Source organism: Bos indicus x Bos taurus, chromosome 27, assembly GCF_003369695.1.
Source record: "Bos indicus x Bos taurus breed Angus x Brahman F1 hybrid chromosome 27, Bos_hybrid_MaternalHap_v2.0, whole genome shotgun sequence".
NCBI classification, from domain to species: domain Eukaryota; kingdom Metazoa; phylum Chordata; class Mammalia; order Artiodactyla; family Bovidae; genus Bos; species Bos indicus x Bos taurus.
This window is the reverse complement of record NC_040102.1, coordinates 15,834,655-15,849,163: the sequence shown is the minus strand read 5'-3', so window position 1 is coordinate 15,849,163 and position 14,509 is coordinate 15,834,655. Positions and strand designations below refer to the sequence as shown.

The following is a 14,509-nucleotide window of genomic DNA, read 5'->3' as shown; positions in this document are numbered from 1 at the left end:
CCTTAAGAAATAAAGGAAAGCAATGTGCAAGACTAGCATGTGGCAAAATATAATAATTATAATATTGGTGGTTATAGAATTTATCTTTTTGTTATAGCTTTCAAAAAGAATTAAATTTAAGTTCTTTTGGTTCCAGGGGAATGAGCAAAACTATTTATTGCACATTCCAGCTACAAAGGAATGTGGGAATGGAATTGGAATCTGTTCCTAAATAGAACATTAACCTTCCAATTTTAGAAGTCTTGTTACACTAAGCTTCTCAAATCATATTAAAATAGCTGATGCATTTTCACTTCTTTTGCTTCATGTTGTGATTTGCATTAAGTGTAAATACATAAATCATATACTTCTTGTTCAAAAGTACAAAAACTAATTTTTTAAACATGGTTGTTTCAGTACTGTATGTATCAATATTGTTTTATCTCAAGGAGGCAAAATTTCCCATAACTAATAATAACTGGGAAGACACAGAATATTTTTCTTTATGAATCTTACATATCAAATGTATTATGCCTGTAACAGGTAACAACTTTTACTTCAAGAGGTCCTTCAGGAATCATAATAGCTCAAATACAGTAAAACCTAAAATGATGGATATGAAAGTATGTTATACCTTAGCTCTTAATCCTGAAATACAGGATATTCATAACTCTAAAAGCTAGTTACACTGCTTATAAATTTAATAGTTGAATTCAAATGGTATACACAAAGTTCAGTTCTATACATGGTATTCCTCAAAGAAAAACCATAAAACATTAAATATAAAATCTGAGTTTTTTTTTACTAAATCATTGGCATCTATTTCTAAGACATAACCCTGGCGTTTTCCTTGTTTTGTTTCGGTTTAGTTTGGGGTGGGTGTAAATTTTGCAGACGTGTTCCGTGGTTACTAGTGCTGACTGTTCATCTCTCTCATGGATGTCTGTTACATTTCACTGAGATGCATGGTACTGCATGTGCTTTCTCCTTTGCTGTGGCCTCTGCTATGTCATTTTTTTGCTTCCAGATAGCGGTGGGTGTGCTCGCAAACGTGCCGCCATGTCTGTTACATTAACATCTGTGAAGAGAGTTCAGAGTTCTCCAAACCTGTTGGCTGCAGGTATAATATCACTAACTCACAGAATGTCACATTTGAATGGCTTTCTCTGACCTTTCTCTCTTTCCAGAATTATCCTGTTTGGATGATGAAAGTGGCTGTAAATACCTTTCTAATGCCCCACAAGTTCTTATTTTTCTTGTCTCAAGAATAGCTCCTATCCCTTATGACTGTTTTGCTCTAAAAATAAAAAATGTCAAAGGGAACTGATATCTTGTAGAAAATATTTTAAAAACATAATTAAAAACAACAGTCACTTGCCAAAAATGTGTTAAGTAGCTTCAAGTTTTAACAACTAAGTTTTTGTACTGCATGGACTAAAGTAACATAATATTTAATTAAGATAACTCATGGGTACTTTTCTTGTTTTTTACCTAAAAACTATTGAGGGTGGAGGCACAGAGTGTCAGAAGTGGGATTTGCAGGAAATTGAATTTTTATTAATTTGCTTCTCTGTCAAAGGTTGCAAATAAAATGATAGAATATTAACTTACAAAGAGACTTTAAATCTTCCTTTAATCCAATCAACAAAGAGCTTTCTAATATATATTTTTAAACATCTTGGTCCAATTAAAATTAACATGAACTCGCAAGTATAAATATACTCTAGAAAGTAACTGGGAGTGTGATATTTCAGCATCCACTGAAGTGTGTCTTTTTACAATAAATAATCTCTCATGACTTCAACCCTAGTCTCTCTAGACCCTGAAATATACCCGTATCACTAGGTGACTGGTTAGTTGGTTGGTCAATTTTATTTTTCCTGGGTTAGTTGGGGTTTCCTTTGATTTTTTAAATAATATTCATGGGTTTTGGAACAGAAGTGGGAAAGGGATGAAGGATATTTAAATAATTCTAATTCTCACTGTGCGTATTAGTGTCTTTTATACACATGCATTTATTAGTTAATTATTCAGGATGTCCTTAATTATGAAGCCACTTGACCCTAAACTATCCAGTTTTGTTGAGGAAAAATCAAGCTTCCATGTGGAGATTCCTACTCCTGCCCACCACCTTCAATCCATCAATAGATTTCAATGTCTAAATTTAAATACAAAACCAGGTGGTTCCAAAATATAAATTGCATTGCAATGGATGTAGTAATGATCTCATTTTGGTTTGAAAAAAATTATCTTTATATATATATATATATATATATATATTTGTACATGTTTGTTCATGTGTATGTGAGCATAGAAAATGTTAGAAAAACAGTCATTTCCCCAACTCATAGGATTTGTCAGAATTAAATGAGGGTAAATGAAGAAAATAAATGGACAGGTTTATCATAGTACTGACAAAGACAGTAGCCATTCAGTTAGTTAACTTGAATTTAGTTAATACATTTAATTCTTACAAGGCACTTGAACCCTTTAAAGAAAGGGGCTATAAGAATTAAAATCAACATAACTTTAAAGAAAAGTATCATATAGAATATAGCATATCATAAAGAAATTTAAGTAAAACCCAAGAGTAGAGACTATGAGGTAGTGGGTACTGCAAGCACAGCTACATAAAAATCATAATGTTCGAATCATAAGGGTGGAAAGGACCGCTACGAACATTAAGTCCAGTCCCCGACACCAAGCCAGGAAAGCCCTGACAACTGCTCTGATGGGTTCGCTACCTTCTGCAGCTCACAGGGAGTGCTTGTTGTAAGAGGGAAGAGCAGTTAAAGTTCTTAGTTCTCAAAGACTATTTTCATGCACAGAACAACCAGGGAACGTTAAATCTGTCCCATTTACTCATTCTTAAATTTTCAAAGAAGCAATGACCACCCACTAAAGAATACTAAAAATTAAAGGCTCTGATCCCTAGAATTCTAGCTGGTTTTTTTTTTTTTTAACAAGTGAATGGTCATGAAGAGTGTTCAAGATATTAGACAAAACCATTTTCTCCAAGCGTCTGCCAAGTTATGTACCTGGCCAATTCTTAAAAAATAACCAAAAAGCTCTATTCTCTTTACTTGACATGTGTCTAGGACGCTTCTTATTACCCACTCCATATCACACCTGCCCTCCCTTTCCCAAGCTTTCCTGGCAGGGGTGAAATAAAAACAGAGCTATGGTGAACAGTGTCCACATGGGATGCTGCATGACTTTCAGTTCCTCCGAAGAACTATAATATTAGTAAAGTAGCAAATTGGCACTTGGCATTTTATATATCTAAAATTAGGTTTATGTTAAAGAAACTGAAATATTTGAACACCTAAGGGTTCTTAAAGGACCACCACTTAAAAGTAAATCTGAATCATTAACGTCCAGGATCTGGACAGAAGATTAGGCTGAATGACCTCTAAGATCCTTTCCAAAATTAAGGCTTTATGATTCCAGGTGAAGTTGGCCCCGTGGTATCATAGAACCAAGCAATACCAACTGAGTACCTAAAATTGTGCATAATTTATAGGAGATTCTTGAAAGTATAATTGCAAATAAAACTGAAAATAAATATGTCATCGGGCTGCTTTCCAGCTGTATTATCAAAAGCAATTTATTAGTACTGAAATGCTTACTGCAAGACAGTGGAATACTTGAAACAGCTTTTTCATTGTTGAATATAAAATCACTCTTAAATGGCAATAAGAAGAAAATTCAAAGTCTAGAGAGTGATTTGAAAATATCACATAATATGGCAGTGTATTTTACACTTTCTTAAAGTAAAGAAGAATTAAAGCTACAAAAAATTGATGGCATTGAAAGCTAAGGATCTGGTGGTTTGATTCATTGTTAGGAGAACCATTCATTGTTTTCCAAACTTTTGATCCTTCAAACTGATATTAAAAACTCATATATTCACCGTAAGCAATAATAAGATAAAATTGAATTCTTGCAATAATACTAAGGGGAAAATCAGTGTTTGATATATGTTTTAATTATATATCATATTTAATTAATTCTAGTCTAATTGAAGTAAAAACAAATGCACAAATTTCAATTAGTATATTTTATATACCCAGAGTTTTAGAACTGAGATAATGTTTGCTCAAAAAACAAAATGTATGTGGTTTTTTGCCAAATGATCTTTACTGCATTGTTCATTTTACCAGAGAACTAATTTCGACATTTCTTTTTCTTTTAGGGCGTGATTCTCAGTCACCAGACTCAGGTACCAAAAAACTATTCTGAATAACTACTACATTTGTTGTGAGTTTTTTAAAAAACATATTCATAGCCACATTGTTACTCTTACAGTAAACTTCAATTGCATACACAGTTATGCATTTTTAATGTCTAAAAAGAAAATTTCAATTTTGGAAATAAAAATAAATTTTATTTTAAAAATATGTTAAAAGTGGATGTAGATATTTTTGTATCCGATTTGTTTTCTCTTAATAAAAGCTTGGAGATGTTTCAATGATCGAAATCAAGAGACACTGAATGGAGATGCTACATGTTCCTCTCTTGCAGCAAAAGGTTTTAGAAGCGTTCGACCAAATCTACAAGAAAAAAAATCACCAACTCAGGTAATCCTGCACACTGCTGTCCACTGTGTTATTTTAAACCACTGCTCTAGAGTCTCTTTTCTAGTAACATGCATGTTTTGATATGTTTTATTCTTATTATGTTGCTTTTATATTTGTATTGACTTGTACTTACAACATGGAAGACAAGTCTTAAGTTCAAAACAGGTTATTGATTTTTCTTTTTTCTGATTCAGCTGATAAAAGCACATCAGTTTCTGGTATAATTTTCAGGATATTTTCTAATTCTTAAAAAAACAGCCAGTTGATGATTTGGATTTCTAAGTTATGAGGCCTGCAATATATTATTTACTGAATAAATATGAGTTATGCAATTGCTCGTTAAACATTAACTAAAGAAACTCAGTGTTGGAGATATTAGTAAAACTGTCACAGGCATGAAACATGTTACCAAAACAATGTGAGTAAATACTGTATATATACCTCAAGGTCTAGAAATATACCAAGAGAAAATATTTTCACTTTTAACCTAATTTCCCAGAAAGTAGATGGAGACAAACTTGATACTGTATTCTCTATAAAACTATTTTCCCCCAGAAGGCAACTATTGACAGTAAATTAAAATGCATTCTGAATGAAATAAACATGATCTCTCAATCTGGCCAACAAAATGTATAGCATAAGAAGAAGGTGTGACATTGCTTTACTTTCTTTAAGGGTAGAGTTAACACTGGTTTCTTTAATGATTAACTTTGACTTTCTCTCTGTTTTTCCTTCAACACTATTTCTTTCTCTGGATGCTTTTGGTAACCCAGGCACCCCTTCCACCACCCAGAAAAGAGAGCTTTTGTAGCTCCTTGATAACCAATCATACAAAGGGTGACATTTTAGACCAATTAGTAACTAACACACAAAGTCCATCCTGTACAGAGTTCTTTACTAACAAAACACCTCTCCAGGGAACTATGTATTCTAATGATGATTCTAGCCAGACAATTGTATATTCTGAAGAATCTAACACAACCGTGTCATATACACAAAAAATCACTAACCCACTACCACCACCTTCCCACACAGGTCCCCCACCAAAAGCTGATATGAGTACCCCATTTCTCCAAGAGGACTACACCCAAGATTCTCAAACTCGGAGAATTTCCACATTGAAACTAATCCATAACCAGGACCCAGGAAGCAGCATCACCTTTAATCCCCCCCAGTTTCCCAAATCTGTTGAAATACCATCATTGCTCAAAAGGCCTTGCTCACCACCCGCTAACCCAGTGCCTGAGAAACACACAGCATCTCTTTCCATCCAGATAGCTCCCCTTTCGGGACACGATCCTGAAAGCCACAAACAGCCACCTGAGCTTTCTCCAGAGACTGCAAAGATACCTCTTCAGCCAGAGAGACAAAGACCTGCAGTTGCTGCGGCCTCTCAGTCCTCAGACTGCCAAGTGGTACCTTACACCTTCCAATCTCTTCTTACAGCGTTCTGTAGAGACCCTAACTCCTTTGGTTTGGGCTTCTTATATAACCCGATGCTTTGTTAGTTTGCAATCAGGAAAGGAGAAAGAAACCATCTTCCTATTTAAAACCCCACCAAATTCATCAGTAAATTTCTAGGGATCTTTTAATTTAAAAAATCTACAGATCTTTTACCCAGAAATAATGTTTTATAGGCATCTTCCTTCTAGATATTTATTAGAAATCATTGATGATTGGTTAACAATTAAAACTGAAAAATACCTTTAAGTTTTAAAGAAATATTGTTCATGCCAGGTTTCTGAGTACTTAGATTTTACTTTATCTACATGGGTAAAATCTCTTAAAATAATTGTCCATTATAATTCACTTTGAAAGAAACAGTTATCTTAATTCTAGCAGAATTTATTTTCTTATAGTTCAAAATTCATTTTCATTGAAACTCGATAAATTTCTATGTTTTTAAGTTTATTATTTCAGAAAGTATATTAATAAATCTTTAGTACTTAGACTATTCAGAAGTAAATCTATATTTCCTTATATGTTAAATTCTCCCATAGTGTCATTCTGCTGACATTTATGAATCTAGTTAGAAGAGAAATGTGTTCCTCTTCTTGGCTTTTTCACAGAATAATGTAATGTGAAGAGCATAAGCTTTAAGGCTAAACTGTAGATTCCAATCCAAACGCCATCACTGGCTATGTGATAAGGCAACCATCCTAACTTCTCTGTGAGTCTGAACAAAGAAATGAGAGTATTAATTAACCCTTAATTCATAGGCTATGATAAGAGTAGGAAGTTAGTAGAGGTACAGTACTTAAGATTCAGCAAACTCTGCTTAAATGGTAGCCATTTATAAGGACATGCTAGCAACTGCAGCAGTAGTGGGAGTCCAGAAAACACTCATACTTGAGTAAATAATTTGAAGAATGGTATCTACTATAGCTGTACTATTAAAAGTCATCCAAGACATATCCTTGAAGCAATGTATTTTTTATCTTTATAGAAAGTCTTCAACAGACATCTGATTGACATCAACATCCTTCCCACACACACCCACCCATAAAGCAGAAACCTTAAGCTTAGATGATTAAAAAGACAAGTGGGTGTTCCTACTAAAATACCTTCTTTATCAGTGCAAATTGTTTGAATTAGGGTAATATCTTCTGAGAGCCCCTATGAAATAATAATAAAAACAGTAAAAACGACAGTAGCACCTAACAAATACCAAGAGTTCACTATATGCAGGTACTGTTCCAAACCACTCACATTTATTAACTACTTCCACAATCCCATGAGGTAGGGAGCAAAATCAAACTGAGACACCACAGACAGGGATGGGCTAGTGTCAGAGAGCAGGCTTATTTGTGTCCAAAAACATGTCCCTGGGAGCAGATGTAGAAGTCAGAGCAGACACCACCACATTCACAACTCAGTTCACTCATCTGACATAGTCTGCTTTTTAAAATTGTTTTATTATGCTTAGAAACTTAACTTGAGAACTTTCTTCCCTATGGTTTTGTCACCATCCAGGCTGACCAGAGACGGTTTCATTATACAGTCCTCAGGGAATCAGCATGATCCACAAATCAGGATTTGAGATGCTGTCACTTTGACTCATTTAGGGCTTCCGAGCTGGTGCTACTGGTAAAGAACCTCCTTGCCAGTGCAGGAGTCATAAGAGATGCCAGTTTGATCCCTGGGTTGGGAGGATCCCCTGGAGAAGGGCATGGCAACCCACTCCAGTCTCCTTGCCTGGAGAATCCCATGGACAGAGAGCCTGGCAGGCTATAGTCCATGGCGTCACAAAGAGCTGGACATAACTGAAGCAACTTAGCACACACTTTATTCATTCAACAAATATTTATTGGGTGTGTGTCGTCTATTCTAGCCACAGAGTTGCATTTGAAACCATTGATGATTAAAGTCTTGTCGATGGCAGAGGGAACAAATATTAATAAAAACTTAGATAAGTAGAATCACATAACATTAGAAGGAGATTATATCAATAAACTAAACAGCACTGACCAGGATTGAGGGCAGCAGAGTCCGTGTTAAATAGGGTAGTCAAAGAGCCCTCATGCAGCAGACAGAGCGGCTTTGAAGGGGGAAGAACTTTCCAGGCAGAGGGAATATTTAGTAGTGTAAAGGCGCTCAGGCTGAAGCATGCTGGGGCTGTTCAAAGACCATCAGGGAAGCCAGTGGGAAGGAAAGGAATCAAGTGAGGCTCAGAGTAAGAGGAAGTCAAGTCCGAGGTAAGAGAGGCCAGATGGCAGAAGTTCTAAGAAGCCACTGAAGGATTTCAACTTTTACTCTCAATGAAAATGGGAGTCAGCGGGGGAATTTAAGGCTACGACTGTCACTATTTGACTTACAGTCTAACCGAATCATTCTGGCAGCTCCATGGAGAGCAAACTACAGGAGGGCAAGATGGAGAGTAGGCAAGCCAAGCAGGTGGCAATGCAACAGCTTAAGTGAGAAATGGCGGTGGCTCTGAGCAGGGTGGAAGCAGGGGAGGTGGTGAGAAATCGGATTCGGAATGTATTTTGAAAATACAGTACATAGGACTTCCTGACAGATTGCATGTGGGAGGTGAGGGAAAGAAAAGAGGCAAGGCTGCCTTCAAAGTTTTGCATCTTTGCAACAGGGAAACGATGGAATTTGCCACCCTCTGTCCCCTGAGACTGGATAACCATGGGTACAGCAGGTTTGGGGAAAGATCAGAGGTTCCATCTGGGACCTGATAAGTTTGAGGTGAGTTTTAGACAGCCATGTGAAGAGGTCCAGGATGCAACTGGATATAGGAGTCTAGAGATCCAGTGAAAGGCCCAGGTTGGAGATATAAGCCATCGCCTTATAGATGCTTTTGCAGCCATGAGACTGAATGAGATGACCAGAGCATGGCTGCAAAGAGAGGAGCAGGCCCAAGGACTGAGCCCAAGGGCGTCCCGATAGTAAGAGGAGGAACCAACTCAGGAGACTAAAGGCAGTGTCTGCTAAGGGAGGAGGAAATCCAGAAAATGTGGCCTCCTGAAAGCCAAGTGGAGAAAGTACATTAAGAAGAGATGGTTAACTGCACAACTGATGCTGCTGGTATGTGGAAGATGAGATCTGCTAACCTGTCGCTGACTTAGAAGTGGGGAAGGGGGCCTTCTCAAGTTCTCTTGTGAGCTTGAGAGAGACTGGGAGGAGAAAAGTTGGACAGTCAGCTCCTTAAGGGGTTATTAATGTTAGACCATTCACTGAATGATTACCCTTTCCTGAGCCTCATCTTACATCATCTATAAAAACCTTACTTCATCTATAAAATGGGGATAATGATGTAGCATTCATCGCAGACTATTGCTGGGAGATTTCACTGCCTATAAGGAGCTGGGTACAGTGACTGCCATGAAATTCCCTCAATATGGAGTAACTGTGGTTATTTTTAAATATCCTTTTTCCTGTGTATCTGATTGGGAAAAGGAAATATATTATTTTCAACAATACATTTTTTGAATGGGTGGATTAAAGTTTGTTTTATAACACTTTGTCAAAAAGTGGTATAAAACCGTTGCAGTTCTGACTTGTTTTAATTGTGTAAGAATACGGAACTGAGATCCACCCACTTAACACATTTTAAAGTATACAATATAGTATCGTTGACTACAGGCACGGCTTTGTACAACAGATCTCCAGACTGTAATCACGTCACCATCTTGCATAACTGAAACTCCTCCTGTGAAGAGCAACTCCCATTTCCCTGTCTCCCCCATTCCTGGCAACTACCATTCTACTGTCTGCTTCTATGAGCTTGACTGTTTTAGATCCCTCATAAAAATGGAGCCATGCAATATTTCTCCTTCTGTGACTGGTTTATATCATTTAGAATAATGCCTTTGGATATCATCTGTGTTATCTCATGGGACAGGATTTCCTTTTTTTAAGGCTGAATAATTTTCCCTTGCCTGTATATACTGCGTTTTCTTTATTCATTCATTCACTGATGAGGATCTAGACATGTTTCCACATCTTGCCTATTGTGATATACTTTAAGTCTCATTTGCCATGGAATGGCCTTTCACAGCAGTGACCTTTTGTTTTAAATACCCACATTCCATGTTCTTGTAAGAAAGTCTCAGTAAATGCCAAGAACTATGAGCTACATATCGTAAATCAGCCAAATATATGCTCTATTATAAAGAATCATCCTCCCAAGAAAACAGCAGTCCCGAGAAACAAAAATGCTCTATCGAGAGTAAAAGGGAAACTTTAGTGCTCTAGAAGTTTCATTTATATACTTGGGTTTTTATTAAAGTCTGACCATTAGTGTAAGAAAAAAACTATAGCCTACCATTAGGAATTTTCGTTCTCTCCATATTTGATAATATAACACATTGCTTTATAAGCTGCATATGTTACAATTTACCTCCCACACATCTATGTATAGAGAGAACACAAAATGAGGTATGTTACCCTCTGTCACTATGTGAACAGATACCCTGTTGCTAAAAATGTTGCATTGTTCTCAATGTCAGATAAGTTCAAGTCTAAGTCAGGAGCTTTGAAAGACAGCAAAATCTACACCTCACACATTTTCTCTGGCATTTTTTACTGCTGTGTCCTTTGCTTCAGGAGAATAAACTTTATGATACATATAATATATAACAAATCTATTATGAAATAAAGTTATTGATCATTTGCCAAAGCTTTACTTTCACAGCTGCTGATGCACAAATGTTAGGGACTCACAGAGGACTTTGTCTCAGTGTCATATAGAAGAGGGAGAGAACTCACCTCTGTGGCTCCATGGGGTCAAGATGTAGAATGTGAAGGAAGGCTGATAACGAATAAATGCCAGCAAAGTGGGATGCAAGAAAAGGTAGAGAATACAGAGTATACTTTCTGGACCAGTCCCATCAACACCAGCCCCAGTCACTCATGTGTTCTATTAGGATGGCCAACCAATATTTCATGACTTCTTCTGTGTGAGTTTGTTATGAGATCAGTTGATCAGGCGTTTCACTCACAAACTGATACAAAATATTGGTGACCTTTGACTTACATTCAAACACTTTAACCTTACATGGTCATGAAAAGACAGAGACACAAAACAAATATGATGGATTTTCTGCAGTCATCTATCTGCCACCAACTCAGTAGGGGGAAAAAATCTGCTCTTGTTTTAAACTAGTTTTTCCTACTTCAGAGTAGTTCAGAATGAGAAAATACTTCCCTCCCCTTTTCATACTTTCATCTTCCTCCTCTTATGTTCTCTTCAGGGAAACATTTGTATTGTGATTCTTTCTCCCCCTGTGTCTAAGAGGGCATTTCATTAACACAGGCATCAGGGTTATGTTAAAGAAGCTCCAGCTAGTCTACGAGAAAAGTTTTCAAAGTTTGTGTGTGGGTGCCCAATCGACTGTTGAACTTTCCAGTTTTATCCCTGGAAATTTAACTGTGATATGAGTCAACAAGAGGCATTTTACTGTCATCTACACACACATACATGTGAAAATTGTAAGCATATCAGCGGCTTGAGAGAAATTCAGAAAGTGAGATAGCTCTGTTTTCTATAGACCCTCTCTAGAAGAACAATGAATAAGGACCCTTCCTAGTATACAAACTGATCATATTCCCCATAAGTATGGTGGTTTTAGAGATGATATTCTTCAGCTTTTGACAGGTTTCACATCCAAAGAAAATGGGCAAGCCAGTCCCAAGAAGGGTACAATCATTAATTTTTCTTTTTATTTTAAAGGAAAAAAAAACTTGCTTTACACAGATTACTCAAATATTTTTGAATGATTTAATTTAAAAAAATTTTATTTAGCATAAAGAGAACTAAAGAAATTTATATTATATGAAAATGTCTTAAATGAAACTGCATTGTTATGAGGAATTTCATTGACATTATCCAACCCAAGACTGTTCTATACTGAATTCCATTCAGACTTGTAGCAAAATTCTAACCTATTAGATTGTAATTATTATAGTTTCATAATGTTACAGTTTTACTTGCATTAAAATCTAAACTTACGACTAAAAATTTACTAATAAAAAGGATGCAGTCCTTCTAAAACATTTCAAGTTCTGGGTTATTTTAAGGTTCCTATAAGTTAATTCTAAAATCTTAAAACTATACAAGTATAAAAGTGTCATTTAAAATGAGTGGGGTTTTTTTACTTTATAAATGTTTAATTTTATATTGGCTTAGAGTTGATTAACAATGTTGTGTCAGTTTCAGGCGCATAGTAAAGCGATTCAGGTACGCACATGCATATCTATTCTTTTTCAAATTGAGATGGACATGTAGACACTGCTGTATTTAAAATGGATAACCAACAGAGACCTACTGTATATACAGGGAACTCTGCTTAATATTATGTTACAACCTAAATGGGACAAGAAGGTAAAATGAGTGTCTTTAAACAACAACAACACAAGCTTACTAGATAAGAATAGAATAGAGAAATCTGACTTTTATTCAGGGTTGGAGTTTCTTAACCTGTTAAAGATATGCTTTTGAGTATTCATTAACTCCTAAAATTGACACGAAATTTTATGAGTGTGTGCATTTTTCCTGAGAAGGATCAATAGCTCTCAGATTTTCAAGGCATCTATGACCAAGAGATCATTTTATATAGTGGGTTTTTTTTTTTTAATTCTTCAATTAAATGTCTGAGGAAAAAATTAATTTTAACTTTTTATGAGATCAGCAGTCTACATGAGATCAACTGTTATAAACATGACGACTGGCCAAGAACCACTTAAATCTTTACTAGGCAAGATTTTTACATTGATACAGTTCTGTTTACTGTATTCCCCATCCTTGTATTAATATAATATTTTGGCTATCTATGTTACAACCGACACCATACCAAACACTCAAAAATCCTCTATTCTGGAGGTGGGGGTTTCAGAGTGAGGAGTAAGAAAAAATATTTTGGTTCAGTGTTTCATTTACTCATGTTGAGTGAATACATTTATCATCATATTTGACCTGTGTGGTCAGATAACAGAAGGTTAGGACGAATAATCTTTAATGGGCCATCCACTCTCTTCCTTTTACAGACCACCCTTCCCACCATGTTCAGCCTCTTGGGTTGTATAGCCTTGGAGGTATTAGACCTTCTCTTTCGTCTTCAGTTTCTTTCTCCTTTACCTAAGATTTAAAGCCAACAGTAGTTCTAACCAACTAGGATGTACTCTAACATCATCCATGGCTGGTTTTTGGTTTGTTTTGTCTTTTTCCATTTTCACACAAAGATACCACTATTTCCACTGCTAGGATACCTTAAAGTTCAATCCTTTTAGCATCTTATAGTGGTAGGCTGCAGTCCATGGGGTCGCACAGAGTCGGACACAACTGAAGCAACTTAGCAGCAGCAGCAGCAGTGAAATCAAAATAGAGATTCAATGAGTGGAAAGGAAACAAAATTCCCTTTCCACTTAGTTGTGTTTAGTTTGATCAGTCTCTAGATCTGTAAATCAACATAACACAAGGCAAACTAATTTATAGTTGGGGGACACTTTCCAAGAAGGAGGCAGGAGGAGAAAACTGCTATAAGATTTTTCTGATGAAGGGAAACTAATTCTGCCAACCGATGGATAACCAGGTATTAACTTGCTGTCACCAGTACAAAAACTAAAACTTAGGAGAAAAAAATTCCATTATGCCAGCACTCTTAAGCTCCTACCCACAAATGAAAGCTGTGTGAAAACTGGTCTTATTTCCAAAACGCACTGGATTCATTTTCTGCATGTTTTCATGCTTTTCCTCTACTGTGTGGTTGGCACCTAATCCTTCTAAATATATTTCCTTAAAGTGCTTGCAAATAAATCTGTGCTTTGCCTTCTCTGTCACACTGCACAAAAAGAGATGTTTTTATTAATTGGATAATTTATCTCTCTTCTCATTATTTTTTCCTCAAACTCAGCTTGGAAACCAGAACTTAACTGCCAATGTGTTGGAGGTAAACGCTTCACAGACAAATCTGACCAGAAGCCTCTGCCCCATGCCCACCTTCTGGGGTACCTCATAATCCTTTTTCACAAGACGGTGGCTCCAGCCCAGCCTCACTTACCCTGCCACCACCTGCTGATTTGGGGTCTTCACACCTGCAAATACCCCCAAACCTTTTCACACTGTTTTTATAACCACGTCTCCCGGGGCGAGCACTCCTCCTGCTCCTCCAGGGAGTCCTCCTCAGCCACCCCAGATGAACTGCAGATAGCTGACTCTGACACCACTGACCATTCTGAAACACCTTCCCCAACCTTGGGTCAGCAGTCTGCCATGACAGATGGTGTCACCTTAACCACCCCTGCTATCATGCACGGAATTACTCCTCTTTCCTTTGCTCCATCATTTTTTAAACAGATCTCCAAAAGCCAAAAGGACCAGTTTCTTGTCTGCCATCTGATTTTGCACCTGAGCATTTTTATTTGCATAGGTGTTGATTTCATCTAAACCAATCCTGTATCATCTATTAGGGAAAATTCCACTAGAATCATCCTCATAAGCCTAT

The 14,509-nt window shown here is 36.6% G+C and overlaps 1 protein-coding gene across 39 annotated transcripts in view; it reads left to right on the top strand.

Moving 5' to 3' along the window:
- SORBS2 (sorbin and SH3 domain containing 2) overlaps positions 1-14,509 on the top strand; it is a 326,123-nt gene that overhangs the window by 230,965 nt on the left and 80,649 nt on the right. For 8 of the 39 annotated variants that reach the window (XM_027529616.1, XM_027529634.1, XM_027529633.1 and 5 more), the window contains exons 3-5: positions 4,175-4,201; positions 4,504-4,559; positions 5,333-5,974. In XM_027529616.1, coding sequence (XP_027385417.1) covers positions 5,483-5,974 — 492 coding nt within the window. In that variant the 5' untranslated portion in view covers positions 4,175-4,201; positions 4,504-4,559; positions 5,333-5,482. Of the gene's footprint in view, positions 1-1,006; positions 1,100-4,174; positions 4,202-4,434; positions 4,560-5,332; positions 5,975-13,918; positions 13,955-14,509 lie in introns of all 39 variants that reach the window. The other 31 variants (XM_027529644.1, XM_027529638.1, XM_027529632.1 and 28 more) reach the window with 13 other exon arrangements.